Source organism: Scyliorhinus torazame, chromosome 18 (assembly GCF_047496885.1).
Source record: "Scyliorhinus torazame isolate Kashiwa2021f chromosome 18, sScyTor2.1, whole genome shotgun sequence".
NCBI lineage: Eukaryota > Metazoa > Chordata > Chondrichthyes > Carcharhiniformes > Scyliorhinidae > Scyliorhinus > Scyliorhinus torazame.
In genome coordinates, this window is record NC_092724.1 from 32,806,974 (window position 1) to 32,829,631 (window position 22,658).

At 45.9% G+C, this 22,658-nt stretch overlaps 1 protein-coding gene across 2 annotated transcripts in view; it reads right to left on the reverse strand.

The window, feature by feature from the left end:
• The window catches only part of fzr1a (fizzy/cell division cycle 20 related 1a), a 72,503-nt gene that overhangs the window by 12,133 nt on the left and 37,712 nt on the right, over nucleotides 1-22,658 (reverse strand). For both annotated transcript variants that reach the window (XM_072482530.1, XM_072482531.1), the window contains 6 exons: nucleotides 21,226-21,353; nucleotides 20,689-20,771; nucleotides 18,386-18,569; nucleotides 14,105-14,170; nucleotides 6,673-6,775; nucleotides 4,698-4,882 (listed from right to left, as the gene is read on the reverse strand). In XM_072482530.1, coding sequence (XP_072338631.1) covers nucleotides 4,698-4,882; nucleotides 6,673-6,775; nucleotides 14,105-14,170; nucleotides 18,386-18,569; nucleotides 20,689-20,771; nucleotides 21,226-21,353 — 749 coding nt within the window. The remainder of the gene's footprint in view (nucleotides 1-4,697; nucleotides 4,883-6,672; nucleotides 6,776-14,104; nucleotides 14,171-18,385; nucleotides 18,570-20,688; nucleotides 20,772-21,225; nucleotides 21,354-22,658) is intronic.

The following is a 22,658-nucleotide window of genomic DNA, read 5'->3' on the forward strand; positions in this document are numbered from 1 at the left end:
GAGGCAAAGGAGAAAGGGATCCTCCCTCTGACAATGTCACAGGCATTGATCTCGCTTATCCCGAAGAAGGATAAGGATCCGCTTCAGTGTGGGTCCTACAGGCCGATATCGCTCCTGAACGTGGATGCCAAGCTGTTGGCAAAAATTCTGGCCACCAGAATAGAGGACTGTGATTGGGGAGGACCAGCCGGGTTTTGTTAAGGGCAGGCAGCTGAACGCGAATGTGAGGAGACTCCTGAATATTATCATGATGCCCTCGGAGAGGGGGGGGGGGGGGGGGAAGAGAAGAAGTGGTGGCTGTGATGGACGCGGAGAAGGCCATTGACAGGGTGGAGTGGGAGTATCTGTGGGAGGCGCTAGGCAGGTTTGGATTTGGGGAGGGATTTGAAATGAAAATCGCTTATTGTCACAAGTAGGCTTCAAATGAAGTTACTGTGAAAAGCCCCTCGTCGCCACATTCCGGCGCCTGTTCGGGGAGGCTGGTACAGGAATTGAACCGTGCTGCTGGCCTGCCTTGGTCTGCTTTCAAAGCCAGCGATTTAGCCCTGTGCTAAACAGCCCCTATTTATAGGGTGGGTCAAGCTGCTGTATCAGGCCCCTGTAGCGAGTGTGTCCACAAACCGGCTAAGGTCGGAATATTTCAGGCTGCATCGGGGGACAAGACTGGGGTGTCCCCTGTCCCCGTTTGCTCTGGCAATCAAGCCGCTGGCCATTGCGCTCAGGACTTCGGGGGATTGGAGGGGACTGGTGTGCGGAGGGGAGGAGCACCGGGTCTCCCTCTACGCGGATGACCTGCTGTTGTATATTTCGGCCCGTTAGAGGGGATGGGGGAGGTTATGCGGATCCTGGGGGACTTTGGGAGGTTCTCGGGGTATAAGTTGAACGTGGGGAAGAGTGAGCTGTTTGTGGTCCACGGTTGGGCCAGGAGGAGAGACTGAGGGAACTCCCGCTCAGGATAGTGGAGAGGAGCTTTCGGTACTTGGGGATACAAGTGGCCAGGAACTGGGATGCACTGCACAGGCTCAACTTAACCCGGCTGGTGGAGCAGATGGAGGGAGAGTTTAAAAGGTGGGATATGCTCCCGCTTTCCTTGGCAGGACGGGTGCAGACTGTGAAGATGACGGTTCTCCCCAGGTTCCTCTTCGTGTTTCAGTGCCTCCCCATTTTCATCCCCAAGTCCTTTTTCAAGCGGGTGAATAGGATTGTTACGGGATGTGTGGGCGAATAAAACCCCGTGAGTCAAAAGGGTATGGATGATGGAGGAGGGGGCAGCGTGGGGGCGGTTGGAGGTGGCGTCGTGTAGAGGCACCAGTCTAGGGGCACTTGTTACGGTTCCGCTGCCGTTCTCGCCGGCGCGATACACCACTAGTCCGGTGGTGACGGCGACACTGAGGATCTGGGGGCAGTGGAGGAGACACAGGAGAGAGGAGGGGGCTTCAGTGTGGACCCTGATGCGGAATAATCACAGATTTTCTCCGGGTAGGTTGGATGGGGGATAGCAAGGCTGGTATAGGGCAGGTATTAGGAGGATGGGGGACCTGTTTATAGACAGGACTTTCCCTGGCATGCAGGTGCTGGAGGAGAGGTTCGGCCTACCCCCGGGGAATGCGTTCAGGTACCTCCAGGTTCGGGACGTTCTTAGAAAACAGGTGGAGACATTTCCGCTGCTGCCCCCGTGTAGGATCCAGGACAGGGTGGTGTCTGGCACCTGGGTAGGGGAGGGGAAGGTGTCGGACATATATCAGGAGCTGCAGGAGGTGGAGGAAGCCTCAGTGGAGGAGTTGAAGGGCAAGTGGAAGGAGGAGCTGGGTGAGGAGCTCGATGAGGGCCTGTGGGCCGACACCCTGGGCAGGGTGAACTCCTCATCATGTGCCAGGCTCAGTTTAATTCAGTTTAAGGTGGTGCATCGGGCGCATATAACGGCGGCAAGAACGAGTAAGTTTTTTGGGGTGGAGGACAGGTGCCCGAGATGTGTAGGGAGTCCGGCGAACCATGCCCATATGTTTTGGGCATGCCTGGCGCTTAAAGAATTCTGGCAGGGGTTTGCGAGGGAGATGTCTAGGATTTTGGACACTCGGGTGATGTCTAGGATTTTGGACACTCGGGTGAAGGCGAGTCCAACAGTAGCGATATTTGGGGTGTCGGAGGATCCGGGAGTGCAGGAAGCGAAAGAGGCCGAGGTACTGGCCTTTGCCTCCCTGGTGGCCCGGAGACGGATCTTGCTAATGTGGAGAGACTCAAAACCCACGGGTGTGGAGACCTGGGTTAGCGATATGGCAGGGTTCCTCAGCCTGGAGCGAATAAAGTTCGCCTTGAGAGGGTCCTTGATGGGGTTCTCCCGGCGGTGGCAACCTTTCCTTGACTTTCTAGGGGAGCAGTAAGTGTCAGCAGCAGCAGCATCCTGGGGGGGGGGTGGGGGGGTTCAGGTGGGGGTACTGTTGATATAATGTGAGTTGGGTATGGAGACAAAACCCACCTTGTTCTGTTTAAAAAAAAAAGGAAAAACTTTTCTGTTGTGTAAGTAGTTTCACTGTAAGCTTTGGGATATGTTGATTGTTATTTTTTATTATCTGTATTTCTATTTTTGTTATGTAAAAACGCTCTTTGGAAAAACTTTGATAAAACATTTATTTTAAAAAAAGGTATAACAGAGTTCCAGAAATCACGTACAGCTTACTTTTCCCAAATCCCCACCCCTGCAAGAATGGAAAGGATTTTTGCCGAGTAGCACTAATTCTTCACTAATACCAGGAGTTTATAGATTCGGGAACCGATTCAGTATCCTAAGCAATATGCAACCGACAATAAATAAAACCGATCAAATCACTTCAGATGAAAACAAAGAAATGGAAATTAGACCCTGATTAATGGAACGATCGCATAATACATTAATTAACCAACTCTGGGTCAGTTAAGTACGGGAAAAACAATACACCTACATAGAGACAATAATCTTTTTTAAAAAATTATTCTGTTCATTCAGCAAACCAGATTACTTGATCGTTCCTGAATGATACCATTGTTGTGTGAACACACATTTGATTATACTTGATCTCACAGCACAGCCCATTCGTTTTTAAAATATCAAGTTTAATGTTTTTTCAAATTTAGAGTACCCAATTCTTTTATTCTAATTAAGAGGCAATTTAGCGTGGCCAATCCACCTCACATATCGGTACTTTAATGCCTAGTACCATATCTATAAGTCTCCTCCCCCCCCTCCCCCATGTCCATTTTGTTACCTATTCTTTTTAATGTACTTTCCCAATGGGTCTAATTACCTTTTCAGTGCCTCACCCTAGAACATAGAAAATACAGCACAGAACAGGCCCTTCGGCCGACGATGTTGTGCCGAACCTTTGTCCTAGATTAATCATAGATTATCATAGAATTTAGTGCAGAAGGAGGCCATTCGGCCCATTGAGTCTGCACCGGCTCTTGGAAAGAGCACCCTACCCAAGGTCAACACCTCCACCCTATCCCCCCAACCCAGCAATCCCACCCAACACTAAGGGAAATTTTGGACACTAAGGGCAATCACGGCCAATCCACCTAACCTGCACATCTTTAGACTGTGGGAGGAAACCGGAGCACCCGGAGGAAACCCACGCAGACACAGGGAGAATGTGCAGACTCCGCACAGACAGTGACCCAAGCCAGAATCGAACCGGGGACCCTGGAGCTGTGAAGCAATTGTGCTATCCACAATGCTACCGTGCTGCCTTTAAGAACAAATTAATCTACACTATATCATTTTACCGTAATCCATGTACCTATCCAATAGCTGCTTGAAGGTCCCTAATGTTTCCGACTCAACTACTTCCACAGGCAGTGCATTCCATGCCCCCACTACTCTCTGGGTAAAGAACCTACCTCTGACATCCCCCTATATCTTCCACCATTCACCTTAAATTTGTGTCCCCTTGTAATGGTTTGTTCCACCTGGGGAAAAAGTCTCTGACTGTCTACTCTATCTATTCCCCTGATCATCTTATAAACCTCTATCAAGTCGCCCCTCATCCTTCTCCGTTCTAATGAGAAAAGGCCTAGCACCCTCAACCTTTCCTCGTAAGACCTACTCTCCATTCCAGGCAACATCCTGGTAAATCTCCTTTGCACCTTTTCCAAAGCTTCCACATCCTTCCTAAAATGAGGCGACCAGATCTGTACACAGTACTCCAAATGTGGCCTTACCAAAATTTTGTACAGCTGCATCATCACCTGGCTCTTAAATTCAATCCCTCTGTTAATGAACGCTAGCACACCATAGGCCTTCTTCACAGCTCTATCCACTTGAGTGGCAACTTTCAAAGATGTATGAACATAGACCCCAAGATCTCTCTGCTCCTCCACATTGCCAAGAACTCTACATTTAACCCTGTATTCCGCATTCATATTTGTCCTTCCAAAATGGACAACCTCACACCCTAGTGGCAGTTACACATGTATGAGCTGCAAGTGAATGCGGTCAACTATCACTCATTAGAAGGATCGGAGACAAGGCTGTTCCTATTCACAGATTCCTTTTTTATATTGGAACTACTTGATAGGGATCAGAAGTGGAGCCCCATTTCATCTTCCAGAACAAAAGAGTATCAAACCCAACTGAAAAGACCATTGTAAAACCCCTATGGCTAGTACAACCTAGAGCAGCTAGTTAAGTTTTCATCATGTTTGTTCTTAATAGATTTTATTACCTTGTTATCATTTCCTCCAGAGGCCAGAAGCTGGTGATCTGTCGACCATTTCAAACCACAAACTTCCTGTCTGTGGCCCTGAAGTCGTCGCTCTGATTGCAATGGTGGGGTACGAATATCCCTCTGAAGAATAAGACGGTCTCTACTTCCTGATGACAGCTGATCAGCATTCCATGCAAGAGCCCCTATAAGCAAAAATCATTCTTAAATGTAACCTGCTTGTAGTGCTGAAAACGCACACAACCTACTGACGGGTCGATTTTATTTTACAGAAAGCCGCTTCAATTAGAGTTGATTGGAAGCCATTTTGACTGCTGACATCAGTCTAGCAGAAAGTAAATACAAAATGATTTTTACATTTCTACCAAATTTCAATCCTGCATGCAAAATATGAACATCAGTAATGTATTCAAAAGTCCACTTGTGTCAAATGATTTCCCATTTGGAAGTGGGTCAGTTTTGTGAATATTTTATTTCCGTTTCCAAGACTTGTAGATTTTGGATTACATGAAGTTGCAAATAAAAAGGCAGACATAGGAATCTTACTGGGATACCAAGCATTAGCTTTTATTGCTTTTTCTACCCAAATATACTTTTAATAAAACTAGACAGTGTAATTGTTAAACTCCGAGGGCAGAAAAGAAATGAGGTACAATTTCTGTCAAAGACTAGTATCTCAATATATACAGTCATAACTGTCAAAGCTGAGGTGTGAATATAGAAAAAGTTGCTGTCAGAGAGAAAAATAATCAAAGATGGTGGAGGGTACTGGAGGACAGGTAGATATTATGGAGAAAGAGAGAGCTCAAAACCTGAAGACATTTAAAACAGTGCCAGAATTTGCTAATTTGAGGCAGGTAACGTGGATAAAAGAGGATATAGGTGTGAAGCAAGTAGAATTTGGTACAGCACAGGATGTGTCCAATCGCCATTTGGACAAACTACAATTTAATCAGGGTGGAAGATGCAAGGCTAACAAGTGGAGCATTGAAGTAATCTAGTCAAGAGATGATAAAAGCACAAATGAGAATGTTAACAGGAAGTGGACTGAAGTAGGGATATAAATAGTCTTTGCAATGGAAACCCACTGAGTTGGAAATTCAGTTTTGGATTAAATAGGACACCAAGGGTGAAAACAATTCAACTTACCCTGGGGTACTGCTGCCCACGGAGTTAATGGTGAGGGAAGAAAATATGTCCCAGGGGCTGAAGATTAAGGAATCTAATTTCACCAATATTTAAATAAACAAGGAAGTGGTCAGATTAGGGTAAACCATCCTACTTATGGCATGCACAAAAGGTGCACTGGAAATTCAAGCTACTTATGGAAACTGACTTTCTGCCATGAACATAGAAAAAGAGAGAGCCTGAACTGGAACCCTGCTTTGCTGGTGCTTTTGATTAGTGTAGTACCGAGGATATGTACATTGCTAAGGCAAAAAATGATCTGCTTGTTCAAGTGAAGATTAAGGATCCTATGATGCTATTCAAATGATTTCCAGTTGTTATGCTCAAACATCAGGACCATCTCCCTGCTGTTTGTAAACTGGTTTCCATATTTACCTACCCAAAGACTGTCATAGGATTTCAAAAATGAATCATTATACAAAGTGATTCACGATACAGGGTGAATAGGAACCCAAAAAATGAGAAAGTGTGTTACTAACATGAGGTTTATTTAAAACGATTATCTTCTGATCTGTCTTTGTTTAATTTAAGGAAAAATTGAATAGTAAAGCGACATGATTTGCTGAGTTCTACCCAACAACAAGCCTGTGTGGCTTGGTTACCATGGAGAATTACTGAACCCAAGTGCCATATTTCACACCTGAACACATATAGGGAGGAAGCTGTCTTGCCTTGTGTAGACTTGCCGGCTCCCAGACATTGTTTAAAAATACCCTGGACCCAGAGAGAGAATTCCAGTTTAAAGATGAGTCTTGGTAAATCCATGAACTTCAATCCAACAACTTACCCACTCTAGCAGAGTGCCCTTCAAGTGTGGATAATTTCTTCCCTGCAGCAGTATCCCAGATCTGAACATATCCTTTGTGTGTCCCAACAGCCACCAAATTTCCCTAGAATAAATGAAATTATTATGATTTCAAGATTCTTTTCAGTTGCAACTTGTAAATGATAATCATAGAATCCTTACAATGCAAGAGGCCATTTGGCCCATCAAGTCTACACTGACCCTCTGAAATAGCACCCTACCTAGGCCCAATCCCCCACCCTATTACCATAACTACACATAGGGGCAATTTAGCATATCGAATCCACCTAACTTGCACATCTTTGGACTGTGAGGAGCATCAGGAGGAAACCCACGCAGACACGGGAGAATGTGCAAACTCCACAGACAGTAACCCAAGGTCGGAATCAAACCCAGGTCTCTGGCGTTGTGAGGCAGCAATGCTAACCACTGGGCCACTGTTATTATCACCCATTATTGCCAAAAATTAAGCCAATCCATTACCAATTTTGCATGATGATATTGCATAATTATGGCAAATAAAATTCCCATTTAAAAGTTCTCTTTCTGACATAGCTTCAGTATGTTTGGTATAAAAAAATATTAGCTACCGTATACCCACATCATACCTGAAAACTAAATGATCCATCTCGTACCACCAGGAGTAAATCAAGGATTCACCTTCAATGGTACGGGAGACAGCACTGTTTCTTATAGAGATATTTTCTTTTTTTGCAACAAAATGGTATACTCAGTGGATGTCTCAATCCTTGTTAACCGCAAAACATCTTGACATTGCACATGCCTCAATCAGTTTTTATGAAGTTCATTACGTTTTATAAGTTTCTCAATTTGCCCGTGAATGACTGAATACTATACTGAACAGAAGACAAGAATTTATGTGTTGCTGATATCTTGGATTGTATGGTCGTTCTCGTCAAACCAATCTTGGTTATTCCTGGTTTTGTCACTGATGTTTCTTCATAGCTTATGATGATGACGGCTGTCTTCAGCTCTTTCCAGTGTTCCTCCACTCCATTAGAATGGACGCTTCTGGAGATTTTGGAGAAGACATTGTTGGAAGTTCACTGGCATGCTCGACTCTTGAAACTGCTCAACGTTGATTTTTCCCAGCTGATTCTTCATCTTCCTGTGCTTTGGGTTGAGTTTGACGGACATAGAGTGGATAAGCTGGTGTTGAAGTGCCTGAGGGCATAGGCAATAAGGGAAGTTCTCCTTTCTGGTCGATTGTTTTGTTCATAGTCCATGAGGGTTCGTACATTCCAGGTTCTGAAATTGAGTTTAACTTTGATTTTCTGGGAACTTCCGGTTGCGGCTATGCGGAGCGAATCGGCAGCTCCCGCAAAGACGGACTTTCGGGCTCGATAGAAGAGCCCCAATGGGATTCTTTACACAGCCAACCCTTGGGGAAGAGAGGAGAGAGGTCCCCCACTAACCTGTATGGACCGGACCCGCAGCGAAACGGCCAAAAAAACGGCACTGGAGCAGCGGGAGAAGGGGGGTAAAATAAACAAAATGGCGGCAGCCGGGGACAAAGAAGAGATGCAAGAATTCATTAAGCGCTGCTTTGAGGAGCTGCGCAAGGAGATGGTGGCGCCGATGCTGGCATTAATTGAAGGACTTGGGGCAACCCAGAAAGCCCACGAGGTGAAGATCCAGGAGATCCAGGACAAAGTGAGTGAGAATGAGGACGAGCTCTTGGGCCTGGCGGTGAAAGTGGAGCGGCACGAGGCGCTACACAAGACGTGGGCGGGAAGACTCGAAGACCTGGAGAACAGGTCGAGGAGAAACAATTTGAGGATCCTGGGTCGCCCAGGAGTGGAGTGGGCCGACGCCGCGGCATATGCGGGCACGATGATCGGGGCGCTGATGGGTGCGGAGGCCCCCCCGGGGTTGCTGGAGCTGGAAGGGGCGCACCGGGTGCTGGCGAGGAAGCCCAAAGCAAACGAGCTGCCAAGGGCGATGATGGTGAGATTTCAACGGTTCACAGATAGAGAGAGGGTCCTGAAATGGGCCAAGAAGGAGCGGAGCAGCAAGTGGGACAATGCTGAGATTAGAATATACCCGGACTGGAGCACGGAGGTCGCTAAGCGGAGAGCGGGTTTCAACCGGGCCAAAGCGGTGCTGCATCAGAAAGGAGTGAAATTTAGAATGTTGCAGCCAGCGCGACTGTGGGTCACATATAACTGCCAACACCACTACTTCGAAACGCCCGAAGAGGTGTGGACCTTTATATTGACTGAAAAGCTGGACTCTAATTGAGGATTTGTGAGGGTGGGGGGTATTTGAGGGTTGAAGTATGATGGCGGTTGTATACGGGGGGTAAGCACGCGCAGGGAATGTTATATGGGCTGGGGACGAGAGACAAGGCCGCAACAGAAGCTGCGTCGGGGGGGGGGGGGGGCAGGCTCTGGAAAGCGCGGGGTTTTTCTCCCGCCCGCGGGAAGAAAGGTGGGAGGGGGAGCGTAGGAACATCTACTGATGGGTAGATTCCCACACGGGGGGGGGGGGGGGGGTCAAAGCGATGGCGGGGAAAGCCAGGGTCAGCAGGCGTCAGCTGACTTACGGGAGTGATTGGGGGGGGGGGGGGAAGAGAGCAAGAAAGCTAGACAGGGGTGCGGGGGGAAAAACAGGGTTGCTGCTGCACTGGCCGAAAGAGAATGGGATACAGAAGAGGTGGCCGGGACGGAGGTGAGGGAGACGCGGACACCGGACTGGCCCAGAAAAGGAGATGGCTAGTCAGCGGCGGGGCGGGGGGGGGGGGGGGGGGGGGAGGGGGGGGGGGGGGGGAGCCCCTCCAATCCGGCTGATAACGTGGAACGTGAGGGGCCTGAACGGACCGGTGAAGAGGGCTCGAGTGTTCACGCACTTGAAGGGACTGAAGGTAGACGTGGCTATGCTCCAAGAGACACACCTGAAGGTGGCGGACCAGGTTAGGTTAAGAAGGGGATGGGTAGGACAGGTATTTCACGCGGGACTGGACGCGAAAAACAGAGGGGTGGCAATTCTGGTGGGAAAACATGTGTCATTTGAGGCCAAGACTATCGTAGCGGACAATGGAGGGAGATACGTGATGGTTAGTGGTAGGTTGCAAGGGACGTGGGTGGTGTTGGTAAATGTATACGCCCCGAACTGGGATGATGCTGGATTTCTGAAGCGCATGTTGGGGCGCATCCCGGACCTGGAGGTAGGAGGACTGATAATGGGAGGGGACTTCAACACAGTGCTGGACCCAGCACTAGACCCCTCCAGATCAAGGACGGGAAAGAGGCTGGCGGTGGCCAGGGTGCTCAGGGGGTTTATGACCAGATGGGGGGAGTGGACCCATGGAGGTTCGCAAGACCGCAGGCCAGAGAATTTTCTTTCTTCTCCCACGTGCACAAGGCATACTCCCGGATAGACTTCTTTGTGCTGGGCAGGGCGCTCATTCCGAGAGTGGAGGGGACGGAGTATTCGGCCATAGCCGTTTCGGCCCATGCCCTGCACTGGGTGGAAGTGGGGCTGGGAGAGGAGAGGGACCAACGCCCTCTGTGGCGGTTGGATGTGGGACTGTTGGTAGATGAGGTGGTGTGTGGTAAGGTGAGGGGGTGTATTGAAAGGTACTTGGAGGCCAACGACAACGGGGAGGTGCGAGTGGGGGTGGTATGGGAGGCGTTGAAGGCGGTGATCAGGGGAGAGCTAATCTCCATCAGGGCTCATAGGGAGAAGACAGAGGGCATGGAAAGGGAGAGGTTAGTGGGGGAGATTTTGCGAGTGGACAGGAGATACGCAGAGGCCCCGGAGGAAAGATTACTTGGGGAAAGGCGACGGCTCCAGACGGAGTTTGACCTGTTGACCACGGGGAAGGCGGAGGCACAGTGGAGGAAGGCACAGGGGGCGACCTACGAGTACGGGGAAAAGGTCAGTCGGATGCTGGCACACCAGCTCCGTAAGAGGGCGGCAGAGAGGGAAATAGAGGGAGTCAAAGATGGTGGGGGAGCTATGAGTGCAACGGAAATAAATAAGGTATTTAAGGCCTTCTACGAAGAGCTGTACAGATCCCAGCCCCCAGGGGGAGAAGAGGGGATGGGAAGATTCCTGGACCAACTGCGGTTCCCGATGGTGGAGGACCAAGATGTGGCTGGTTTGGGGGCACCAATCGGGTTGGAGGAGCTGAGTAAGGGTTTGGGGAACATGCAGGCGGGGAAGGCACCGGGGCCGGACGGGTTCCCGGTGGAGTTCTATAGAAAGTATGCGGACCTGTTGGTCCCGTTACTAGTGAGGACCTTTAACGAGGCAAGAGAGGAGGGGTCCCTGCCCCCGACAATGTCGGAGGCGACAATTTCCTTGATCCTGAAGCGAGACAAGGACCCACTGCAATATGGATCGTACAGGCCGATTTTGCTCCTAAATGTGGACGCTAAGCTATTGGCAAAAGTGCTGGCCACGAGGATTGAGGACTGTGTCCCAGGGGTGATACACGAGGACCAGACGGGATTTGTAAAGGGCAGGCAATTAAATACGAATGTGCGGCGGCTCTTAAACGTGATAATGATGCCATCGGAGGAGGGAGAGGATGAGATAGTGGCAGCCATGGACGCGGAAAAGGCCTTTGACCGAGTTGAATGGGAGTACCTCTGGGAGGTGTTGCGTAGGTTTGGGTTCGGGGGAGGGTTTATTAGCTGGGTTAAGCTCCTTTACAGCGCCCCGGTGGCGAGTGTGGTGACGAACCGGCGGAGGTCGGAGTACTTTCGGCTGTACCGAGGAACAAGGCAGGGGTGCCCTTTGTCCCCCCTGTTGTTTGCATTGGCGATCGAACCCGTGGCCATATCACTGAGGGAGTCTAATAAATGGACGGGGGAGGAAGAGCATCGGGTGTCGCTATATGCGGACGACCTGCTGCTGTATGTGGCGGACCCAATGGAGGGGATGGTGGAGGTCATGCAGACTTTGAGGGAGTTCTCGGGCTATAAGCTCAATGTAGGGAAGAGCGAGCTTTTTGTACTACAGGCAGGGGACCAAGCAAGAAGGATAGGGGACCTACCGCTGAGGAGGGCGGAGGGGAGTTTTCGGTATCTAGGGATCCAGATAGCCAGGAGTTGGGGGGCCCTACACAAACTGAATCTGACGAGGTTGGTGGACCAAATGGAGGTGGACTTCAAAAGATGGGACATGTTGCCGCTCTCGTTGGCGGGTAGAGTGCAGTCGGTAAAAATGGTGGTCCTTCCGAGGTTTTTGTTTGTGTTCCAGTGCCTCCCCATCGTGATCACCAAAGGCTTTTTCAAGAGAGTAGGGAGGAGTATTATGGGGTTTGTGTGGGCGAACAAAACCCCAAGGGTAAGGAGAGGGTACTTGGAGCGCAGTAGGGACGGAGGAGGGCTGGCGCTGCCAAACCTAGGGAGCTACTACTGGGCAGCAAATGTGGCGATGATCCGTAAGTGGGTTATGGAGGGGGAGGGAGCGGCATGGAAGAGGATGGAGATGGCATCCTGCAAAGGAACGAGCTTGGGGGCGCTGGTGGCGGCGCCGTTGCCGCTCTCGCCATCAAAGTACACCACGAGCCCGGTGGCGGCGGCAACGTTAAGGATCTGGGGCCAGTGGAGACGGCATAGGGGTGCAGTGGGAGCCTCGGTGTGGTCCCCGATCAGGGGTAACCACCGGTTTGCCCCGGGGAAGATGGAGGGGGGGTTCCAGGGCTGGCACCGGGCGGGGATTAGAAGAATGGGGGACCGGTTCATCGACGGGACATTTGCGAGCCTAGGGGCACTGGAGGAGAAGTTTGAGCTACCCCCAGGAAATGCATTCAGATATATGCAGGTGAGGGCTTTTATGAGGCGACAGGTCAGGGAATTCCCGCTGCTCCCGACACAGGAAATTCAAGACAGGGTGATCTCGGGTGTATGGGTCGGGGAGGGCAAGGTTTCGGCAATACACCAAGAGATGAAAGAAGTGGGGGAAGCGCTAGCAGAAGAGTTGAAGGGTAAATGGGAGGAAGAGTTGGGGGAGGAGATCGAGGAAGGTTTGTGGGCTGATGCCCTGGGTAGGGTCAATTCCTCCTCCTCATGTGCCAGGCTCAGCCTGATACAATTTAAGGTGGTACACAGAGCGCACTTGACGGGGGCGAGGTTGAGTAGGTTCTTTGGGGTAGAGGACAGATGTGGAAGGTGTTCAGGGAGTCCGGCGAACCATGTCCATATGTTTTGGTCATGCCCGGCACTGGAGGGGTTCTGGAGAGGAGTGGCGGGAGCAATATCTCAGGTGGTGAAAGTCCTGGTCAGGCCAAGCTGGGGGCTAGCAATATTTGGAGTAGTGGACGAGCCAGGAGTGCAGGAGGCGAAAGAGGCCGGCATTCTGGCCTTTGCGTCCCTAGTAGCCCGGCGAAGGATCTTGCTAATGTGGAAGGAGGCGAAGCCCCCTAGCGTGGAGGCCTGGACAAACGACATGGCTGGGTTCATAAAGTTGGAAAGGATTAAGTTTGCCTTAAGGGGGTCTGCGCAGGGGTTCTACAGGCGGTGGCAACCGTTCCTAGACTACCTCGCGGAGCGTTAGAGGAAGGTCGGTCAGCAGCAGCAGCAGCCCTGGTGGGGGGGGGGGGAGACACGGGACGGGACGAGAGATTGTTTGAGGGGACGGACGAGCGGGGGAACATGGAGGGTGGGGGAAACTGGCACAAACGGGCGAGGGCCAGTATATAAAGCTCTGTAAATATATCATCTTACCATGTATATATCTTGCTCAGGGCGATTTTGCGTTATTTTGTTACAGGGGATGGGGGGGGGGGGGGGTTATTGTTTGTAAGGGGAAAAAATTGTTTTGTTTTGTTAAAAAACTTTAATAAATATATTTTCAAAAAAAAACTTTGATTTTCTGACCAACGGGAGATGAGCCTCCTTGATGCGGTTTTCCATGTTGGGGATAAAACAGACTATTTTTAGAGCACCTTTTCTTGCCCTTTCCGCATGTGGGGTGAGCAAAGTGAATCCTGAAGAGGAATTTTCAGTAATGAAGGAAGCTGCAGAAAGGGCAGCACAGTAGCGCAGTGGATAGCACTAATACCTCATGGCACCGAGGTCCCAGGTTTGATCCCGGCTCTGTGTCACTGTCTGTGTGGAGTTTGCACATTCTCCCCATGTTTGCATGAGTTTGAGGACTTATTCTGGATTGCCTTTGTCTGGATTCTCCCCTCCGACCTTACAGCCGTGGGTGATCCTGTCAGGAGTTTAAGACACCCGACAGCTCTGGGGATCAACAGAACGTTCAAGCCTCTCCACCACTTCAAGATGGCAATCCAAGGAAATACTTATTTTGCTTGTTGCAATGTATACTCACAAATGAACAAAGTGATTAAGAGTAAATATAACAACTAGATAAAAGAGATCTCCATAAATATAACTAAAGCTTAGGTCCATTTTCACATCAAAAGAATGATATTTACTCTCTCTGACCAGCCAACTGACGTAACAGAATCTCCATCTATAGAAAGGTCACATAGTCTGATCACCTAAAAGACAGAAAAAACAAAATCTTCATTATTGTCACAAGTAGGCTTACATTAACACTGCAATGATGTTACTGTGAAAATCCCCTAGTCGCCACATTTGGTGCCTGTTCGGGTACACAGAGGGAGAATTCGGAATGTCCAATTCACCTAACAGCACGTCTTTCGGGACTCGTGGGTGGAAACCGGAGCACCCGGAGGAAACACACGCAGATACGGGGAGAAGGTGCAGACTCTGCATAGACAGTGATCCAAGCGGGTATCAAACCCAGGACCCTGGTGCTGTGAAGCAACAGCGCTAACTACCGTGCGACCGTCCCGCCCATGACTTAGGATGTATTTTAAATATATGTACACAAGTAGGGCAGCAACATTTTCAGCTGTGCTGAAAGCAAAACTTGGATAAACAATTTTGAACTTATTCCAGAAACTATGCAACAGTTCATTGACATTTTATTATAATGATCTTTCTACTGTCTCATCTATTGCACAAAATAAAAGTTGAAACATTCTTAGAGGACATATTTCACACTAACTTTACGTTAATGCATTGAATTGTCTTTGCATATTTTAATATCTTGGAAGATTTTAATTGAATGGGATTTGACTGATTTCCAGACGGTTACAATCCACACACACAATGTGCCAGTACTGACCAAACATTTTTCCCGTTAACTTTGAGAAATTTCAGTTGTTTTTTTTGTTTCCCAAAATAGTGTGAAGCTATAGATCATAATTCTAAAGTTGTAAATCAGATGAATTTTATTGAGTTTTCTAAAATGCTAAAAGTGTTCACATTTAATTTTAAGAGGCTTTTTGTTTATAAAAGCAACAGGTTGAACACCTGTTTTTACTAACTGGTGTTCTACAAACTTCAATAATTATCTTGTTCCTCATCGTAAATTCTGTTCACATTTTAGTAACAGAGAGCACACAAGCAAGTGCTGACAGAAAATGGCCCTACCCAAAGCCATAATGACACCTGCTTGGCATGTCCAAGAATGAATATCTTTCTGGATGTTGCCTGGTCTGGAGGGCGTTAGCCATGAGGAGTGGTTGAATAAACTCATTGTTTTCGTTAGAAAGATGGAGACTGAGGGGAGACCTGATTGAGGTCTACAAAATTACAAGAAGTATAGACAGGGTGAATACTCAGAAGCTTTTTCCCAGGGTGGAAGATTCAATTACAAGGGGGCACAGGTTCAAGGTGAGAGGGGGAAAGTTTAGGGGAGATGTGGAGGGACTGTTTTTCACGCAGCGAGGGGTGGGTGCCTGGAACGCAATTGTTTTCATTAGAAAGACGGAAACTGAGTTGAGACCTGGTTGAGGTCTACAAAATTACGAGAGGTATAGACAGGGTGAATACTCAGAAGCTTTTTCCCAGGGTGAAGAGTAAATTACAAGGGGGCACAGGTTCAAAGTGAGAGGGGGAAAGTTTAGGGGAGATGTGCAGGGAATGTTTTTCACTCAGCGAGTGGTGGGTGCCTGGAACGCATTGCCAGTGGATGCAGGTACAATTGCAACTTTTAAGATGTATCTTGATACAACACATGAACCGGGGTGTGGGGAGAGGGAGGGGGAGAGGGAGAGAGAGCGAGAGTGAGAGAGAGGATATAGGAGAATGAGGGGTACAGATTGTTTGGACAATAAGTAGTAGGTCTAAATAAGGAATCTGGATCGGCGCATGCTTGGTGGGCGGAAGAGCCTGTTCCTCTGCTGTGATGTTCTTTGACATATTCAATGATTATTGATGCACTTTCTTCAAACTGATATGTTGAAAGTAAGAGCTTTTAATAAAAGATTTGCCAATTTGTGTGACTGCAAATCAACTATACATACAACTGTCTTGTTTAGGGATCATCTTTGGTCATAGAATGCAGAGTATGAAATTAGGTAAAAAGATTAAGGTTCAGAAGTCATTTATAAAATAAAGTAAACAGAACTTTTATGCTTTAGGATCAAGGTTACTCGTCATTTGAATATTTGGAACAAATATTTCATCTTTGGAAATAGTTAAGTGGCCTACTTTTGGTTTCTCAAGCTCTATTTTAAAATAAATGGCTGAAATAATAATGAATAGGACACTGTCTCTGTCTCATTCGTTGTCTAGACATTAAAAATATAAGCACACAAGATGTAGTTTATTAGTTCTTAGTTGAATATCCTTAAACAGGAAAGATTATAACACTAAGAATCTAAAAACAACTATCATTTACGCAGCAGCTCTAATGTCGGAAAATATCCCAAGGTGCTCCACAAGAGTGTAATCAGACACAAAATTGACAGCAAACTGGAGGAGACAATATTTGGAGTTCTTGAACAAAGAGGTAGGCTTTAAGCAGGCAAAGACATTTGGGGAGGGAATCGCACAATTTTGGATCTCGGCAGCTTGAAGGCATTTCTGCCAATCTTGACACAAAGGACGTGGGGAATTCACAAGTGGCCAGTTGGAAGGATGCTGAGAGCTGAGAGTTGTAGAACTGGAGGAGGTTAGAGGTAGACCACGGAGGGATTTAAACACAAGGATAGAATTTCAAAATCTGACGTCGATGGTCCAGAAGACAGAAGTGTGATGAGGACGCAAATCATTTAAAATTTTAAAAAATAAATTTAGAGTACCCAATTCATTTTTTCCAATGAAGGGGCAATTTGGCTTGGCCAATCTACCTACCCTGCACATCTTTGGGTTGTGGGGGCGAAACCCACACAAACACGGGGAGAATGTGCAAATTCTACATGGACAGTGACCCAAGGCCAGGATCGAATCTGGGCCTCAGTGCCGTGAGGCAGCAGTGCTAACCATTGCACCACCGTGCTGCCACGGAAAAATCATTATTTGTTACATACATAGTGGAACGTACTTAATTTACAAATATAAAGCATCTTCTACACACCAGTCTTGCTGAACATTCTTGATGAGCAAAAACCCTAGAGACCATTGCAATATATATGTAGTGGAGCAGCCAGTTAACAAAGCACCATCCCATGTGTCTATAGAGGTTTTGATCATGCTCTTTGAAAATCAATGTTGCTGAAATAGTACTGCAGTCACTCGAAAACTACCAGAGAAACAGTTAAAGAAATTACGCCACGTTTTAAAAATAGGATACTTTAATTAAGTTCTTACTTAACTTCAGGAATGCCTTATTAACTTTGTATCCAATTCTTCCCTAATCCCTGGACTCATGCCAAGGTTCAGTCCTCACCCATAATCCCGAACAAGTTTCCTTATTCAGTTTTCCTTCCTGCATCAACCACAGAACCCAACTCCTGTGTCTTGCCAGTCCCTCCCAAGATCCAGAGAGGCTTGGAAAGGCAGCAGGGTTCTTCAGCTTTAACCTTCTGGCTTTATGCCCCAACTTCCTTTAACAGAGGTCCAGGCTCTCATTTTCTAACACCCAATCACAGATGTCAGTGGCTCCGAGAGGCATTGCTAATACTAGGGAGCTACCATCATGATCCAGCACAGCTGTGACTATCCATTCCACCCAGTTCGTACACATTTGAATCTCAGACTTTGGCTTCCAATTGCTATGATATTGCAATGACCACAGTGTTGCACACTTTGTTAGGACTGAGCAACAGTCACCAACAGTAGCATGGTTAATAGAACAGCATGAATCTAATCACACGTTCAAACAACTTCACAAATGAAGAATAATGTATGGACCCAAACAGGGTCATGTCACTTGACCTTTTTACTTCATAGTTTGAGATGTTAATTTGCTACAACAATTACAAAAGTAACAAAATGTTTCAAAAGTAACTAAGTAATGAAATCATCTACCAAGACATAGTTTACCATAAATAGCCAACACTTGGAGTAGAAATTATATGCATTTAGAAGGCATCAATGTAGCATCATAACCTCACGAATCATTGATTCGAATGGCTACCAATAACAAAAATCATAACTGTCGGGCACCATACATCACATGATCTCTCCAGAACACTGATCAGGTTCAACATCATGAGGTGGTGCCGAATGCTGAATAAAGAATGCTTGATTGTTATAATCCCTGATTTACATTATCTAAAATAAAAAGATTTAACTATTTAAAGTGAATTGGCCTTTTATTACAGCCACAAGTCGCTGAAATATGCATTTTAGGATAAATCATGGTAATAATTAAATTGTTCATACAACGGGGGTGGGTAGAGAGAGACAGAAACTGAGACAGAAACAGGGAGGGAGAGACTGGAAGCTAAAAAGTTCACCTGGCTAGTACAGGCACTCCAAAGATACACACAAGTGCCAAGTCCAACACTTAATACATTTAGGGAAGACCAGTCCACTAGGTTTAAGTAAAAGTCGTCCTGAAGTTCAGGTGCATCAAGAACTTTAAATGGAATCTTCGAGATTTTGCGAGTAGGCTTTCTTGGTGACCGCAACAATTTTTGGCTGTTCAAGACAGAAGTATACAAAATTAAACGCTAAACTAAATAGCAGCATGCACCTTCCTTAAATTTGACAATATGATCATATCTCTATCACTGGTTGCACTCTGCTCAGTTTAGGAAAAGAAAGCATTACTTGGCACTGCATTGTTATAATTTCCTTGTGACCATTCATAACCGAGTATTGACAAATATAACTACCAAAATGTCTCAGACTCAAGGGGCTGTGATATGCTAATGAGGCGTTTAAGGACCCCACAACAAATTCAGTCAGAAAACTGAGGAACGCACATAAATGCAGAGCATGGGTATGCTCCATACATAGAAACATATATAGAAAATAGAAGCAGGCCATTCGGTCCTTCGAGCCTCCTCCACCATTCATTATGATCATGGCTGATCATAGAGTACAATACCCTGATCCCACCTTCCCCCCCCCATATCTCTTGATCCCTTTAGCCCCAAGAGCTATATCTAATTCCTTCTTGAAATTACACAATGTTTTTGCCTCAACTACTTTTTGTGGTAGTGAATTCCACATATTCACCAAACTTCTCCTCACCTTAGTCCTAAAAGGTTTATAATTTTTTAGAATTTTATAAGTTTTTACGATATCCACCTCACCCCTCTAAACTCCAATGAATATAATCCTAACTTAGTCTCTCCTCGTGTGACAGTCCCGCCATCCCAGGAATCAGCCTGTTAAAAAGATTTTCTGGATCCTCACATAGGCTAAAATATGGTCTTCAAAATGATTATTGCAGATAACCAATACAAAAAAAAATATTTCTTTTTAACAGAGCTTAATTTGGGCTCCACAGCACTATTCCAGGTTGATGCCTATTTGTGCTCACACCAGCACCCCCACCTCTTCCCGTCTGGCTACACAGCCCCCAGCAGTTCTTGGAGTTAAGTTGGGTTACGTGGAGTTCAAGGATCCATTCAGGAAAGGTCACAAAATTGTCCAGTAAATTAACCAATTCCACAGAGAATTGTTGACTTACGACTGCAGCATTCAAAACTCCAGTGAAAGACAGTCAACAAAAGAGCAAAGTAAAGAAACTGGTACAAATCACACATACTGCTCAGAGTCAGTATATATTCGGTTTAATATACTATTTATTATATTTCGATATTAGCTGAACATGGAGTTTGATAATTCCAAAACAGATTAAAAAGTGTGTCCACAATAAGAAAACACCATTTGGCTACTGAAAATCATGTCCCTAGCATTCTGATTCCAATATTTTATCTACCTATACTGACCGTCAGAATATATAATCATTTCCACAAAGGTTTCAATGTTAAAGAGTGAAAATGAGGAAACTTCATGTGAACTTTCAGTAATGACATTTAAAATTACTTAGGGATGAATAGTTTCAACATTCAGATGACCTGAAATGTAGTATTATTGAAACATTAGAATTCCTAATACAAACGGGACCTCCTCATTTGCAAGGATGAGCCTGATACAGTTTAAGGTGGTGCACAGGGTGCATATGACTTGGGCGAGAATGAGTGGGTTTGTTCAGGGAGTAGCAGATGATTATGAGAGGTGTGGGCGGGGTCCACGAATCACACGCACATGTTTTGGGGTTGTGAAAAATTGGGAAGATTCTGAGCGGGAGTGTTCGCAGTCTTAGCCAGAATAGTGGAGGAGGAGGTGGACTCGGAGCCTTAGGTGGCAATATTTGGGGTCTCAGAGAAGCCGGAGCTCATGGAGAGGAGGAAGGCCGATGTTTTGGCCTTCGCCTCTCTGATTGCACGGAGGCAAATTTTGCTAGAGTGGCGGTCGGCATCGCCACCGGGGGGGTAGCGGCTTGGTTGGGTGACCTGTACGACTTCCTGCAATTAGAGAAGATGAAGTATGAGTTAAGGGGCTCTTCAGGGGGGTTTGAGGAAAGGTGGGGGATATTTGTGACCGTGTTTGATGTGCTGTTCGTCACGGGTGAGTGAAAAAAAAAGAGGACAAATCTGTACAGACTGTATAGTTGATTGTAGGGAAGCATGTTTTCCGGGGTGTTTGTTCACTGTAACCTCTTTTTATATATGTTTGTAATAAAATACATTAAAAAAAAGAAAACATTCTCAATACAAAATGGCATAATGAGACATACGGTTACCTTTTATTGCTCACAGGAGATAAGGAGTATGGTGAAATGTCGTTTCCATCGTCAGGACTTGCACGTTTAGCGCTGAGTGAATACTAGAAAATAAAATTAATACAAGTTATTAACATTGAGATGTTAACACTGTTTTTTAAAAACTCCAAATGGGGAACACAATAGTGGTTTAAAATATTTGGCAAGATAAGGGAACAAAGCTCTTAAAGATCTGGATTTTCAATAAACAGATATTTCATTTTCAGGATGCTATATGGTCAACACTAATAGAATGATCAGCCCATAGAATCACAAGTATAACTGTAGTGTACATAGATATTATTTCCATTTACTTTACAGAAGTAGTAGGGAGCCAAGTGCCTAATGAAAATGAGGAACCCAAAATAATTATTAAAGTACCAGAGAAGAAATTAATAGGACTAAAAGTCTACAAGTCACCTGGAGACCAATTGTTGCAAAGCAAAAATAGTCTTAAAATGGAGGCAGTGCAGGTAAGTAGTTTAAATTGTTCTGTTTTCAGTGATGAGAAGCTCATACCTTGAATAAACTTTTCTTTTCAGGCGTTGAAGGCTGTAATCTTCGGTCTTCAGTTTGAGGGTCTTGAACTTTTTCAATCCCTGCTCCAAGCAGCTCATTTTTAAGTAACGCAGAATAAGCAAGTCCATCTGTCAAACAAAATTGGCCAGAGGCAGAAACATAAAAATAACAAATATACATTAAAGAGTAAGCTCAAGTCGGAATGCAGTTTTCAGTTGAAGCACATTGAACAGTTATATTTGTCACTTTCATCTTGCTCCTTCTTACAAAATGCATGGTTGAAAGAACCAAAGTTTTATTTGGAGTTGCATGCAGTGTATTCCGGTGTAGTAACATTTATTAATAATAATCTTTATTATTGTTAACTGATTTGTTAACTGTCAGTTGGTATCACAACAACAGTGAAAGGCAAATGTTTTTGGTGATCAAACCATGTGACTTGAAATAACTTGCACTCAACTGTATGGTATTGGGAGCACAACACTTTCTTTCTACATCTGACATGACAGTTAAGCAAAGTTTCACCAACTGTTTTTTCAGCACATTTGCCTGGGAGTACATTTTAACTACTGGCTGAGCCAATGATGCCTACATCCCGTAAATGAATGTTCAAAAATTTTCAAATCAAAGTTTCACATACAGCAGATTTCATTTTCAGTTTCTTAATTTGTATATTCTCCCAGGAGGATTAAAAAAAAATTGAGCACTAAGCACACTGTGGTTGTCATAACATTTATAGTACCCTAACTACACCCAATATTGAATACACATTTCATATCATGCAGAGGTCTACTTTAGCTCCTTACAATTGCGTGTGAATTGTTAAAATAATTGATTTTGCAAAAGCAATGACAATTCAATATAAATTTGGATTTTCACCTCTATCCAACAAGGTTTAAAAAAAATTCTTTCATAGGATGCGGGTGTTTTTCTCCATTTCCAATTTCCCTCACGAAGGTGGTGATGAGCCACTTTCGTGAACCACAGTAGTCCATATCGGAACAGCTTGGTATAACTGAGTGTGTCTGGAGTCATATGTAGGTCAGACCAGCTAAGGACAGCAGATTTGCTTCCCGAAAGGAGATTCGCGGACTAAATGGGTCTTTAACGACAATAGAGGACATTACCATGGTCCGCTTTAGTAAAACTGGTTTCATTAATTATTTGAATTAATTCAATGAATTTAAATTCCACCACAGGATTTGAAACCATTGCCCCAGAAATTCAAGACAATGCATTTCCATCAGATTGCATTAGTGATGCTGTTGGGATGAAGATCAGAAGCTCCATCTAGTGGTAGACGTGTGCAGCTAATGGTATGACTGGCTATATCTCAGACTCATATGTGCATCCGACATCCTGTGGTCCAACGCAGTATAGAGTAGAATAGAATTCCTACAGTGCAGAAGGAGGGCATTCGGCCCATCGACTGC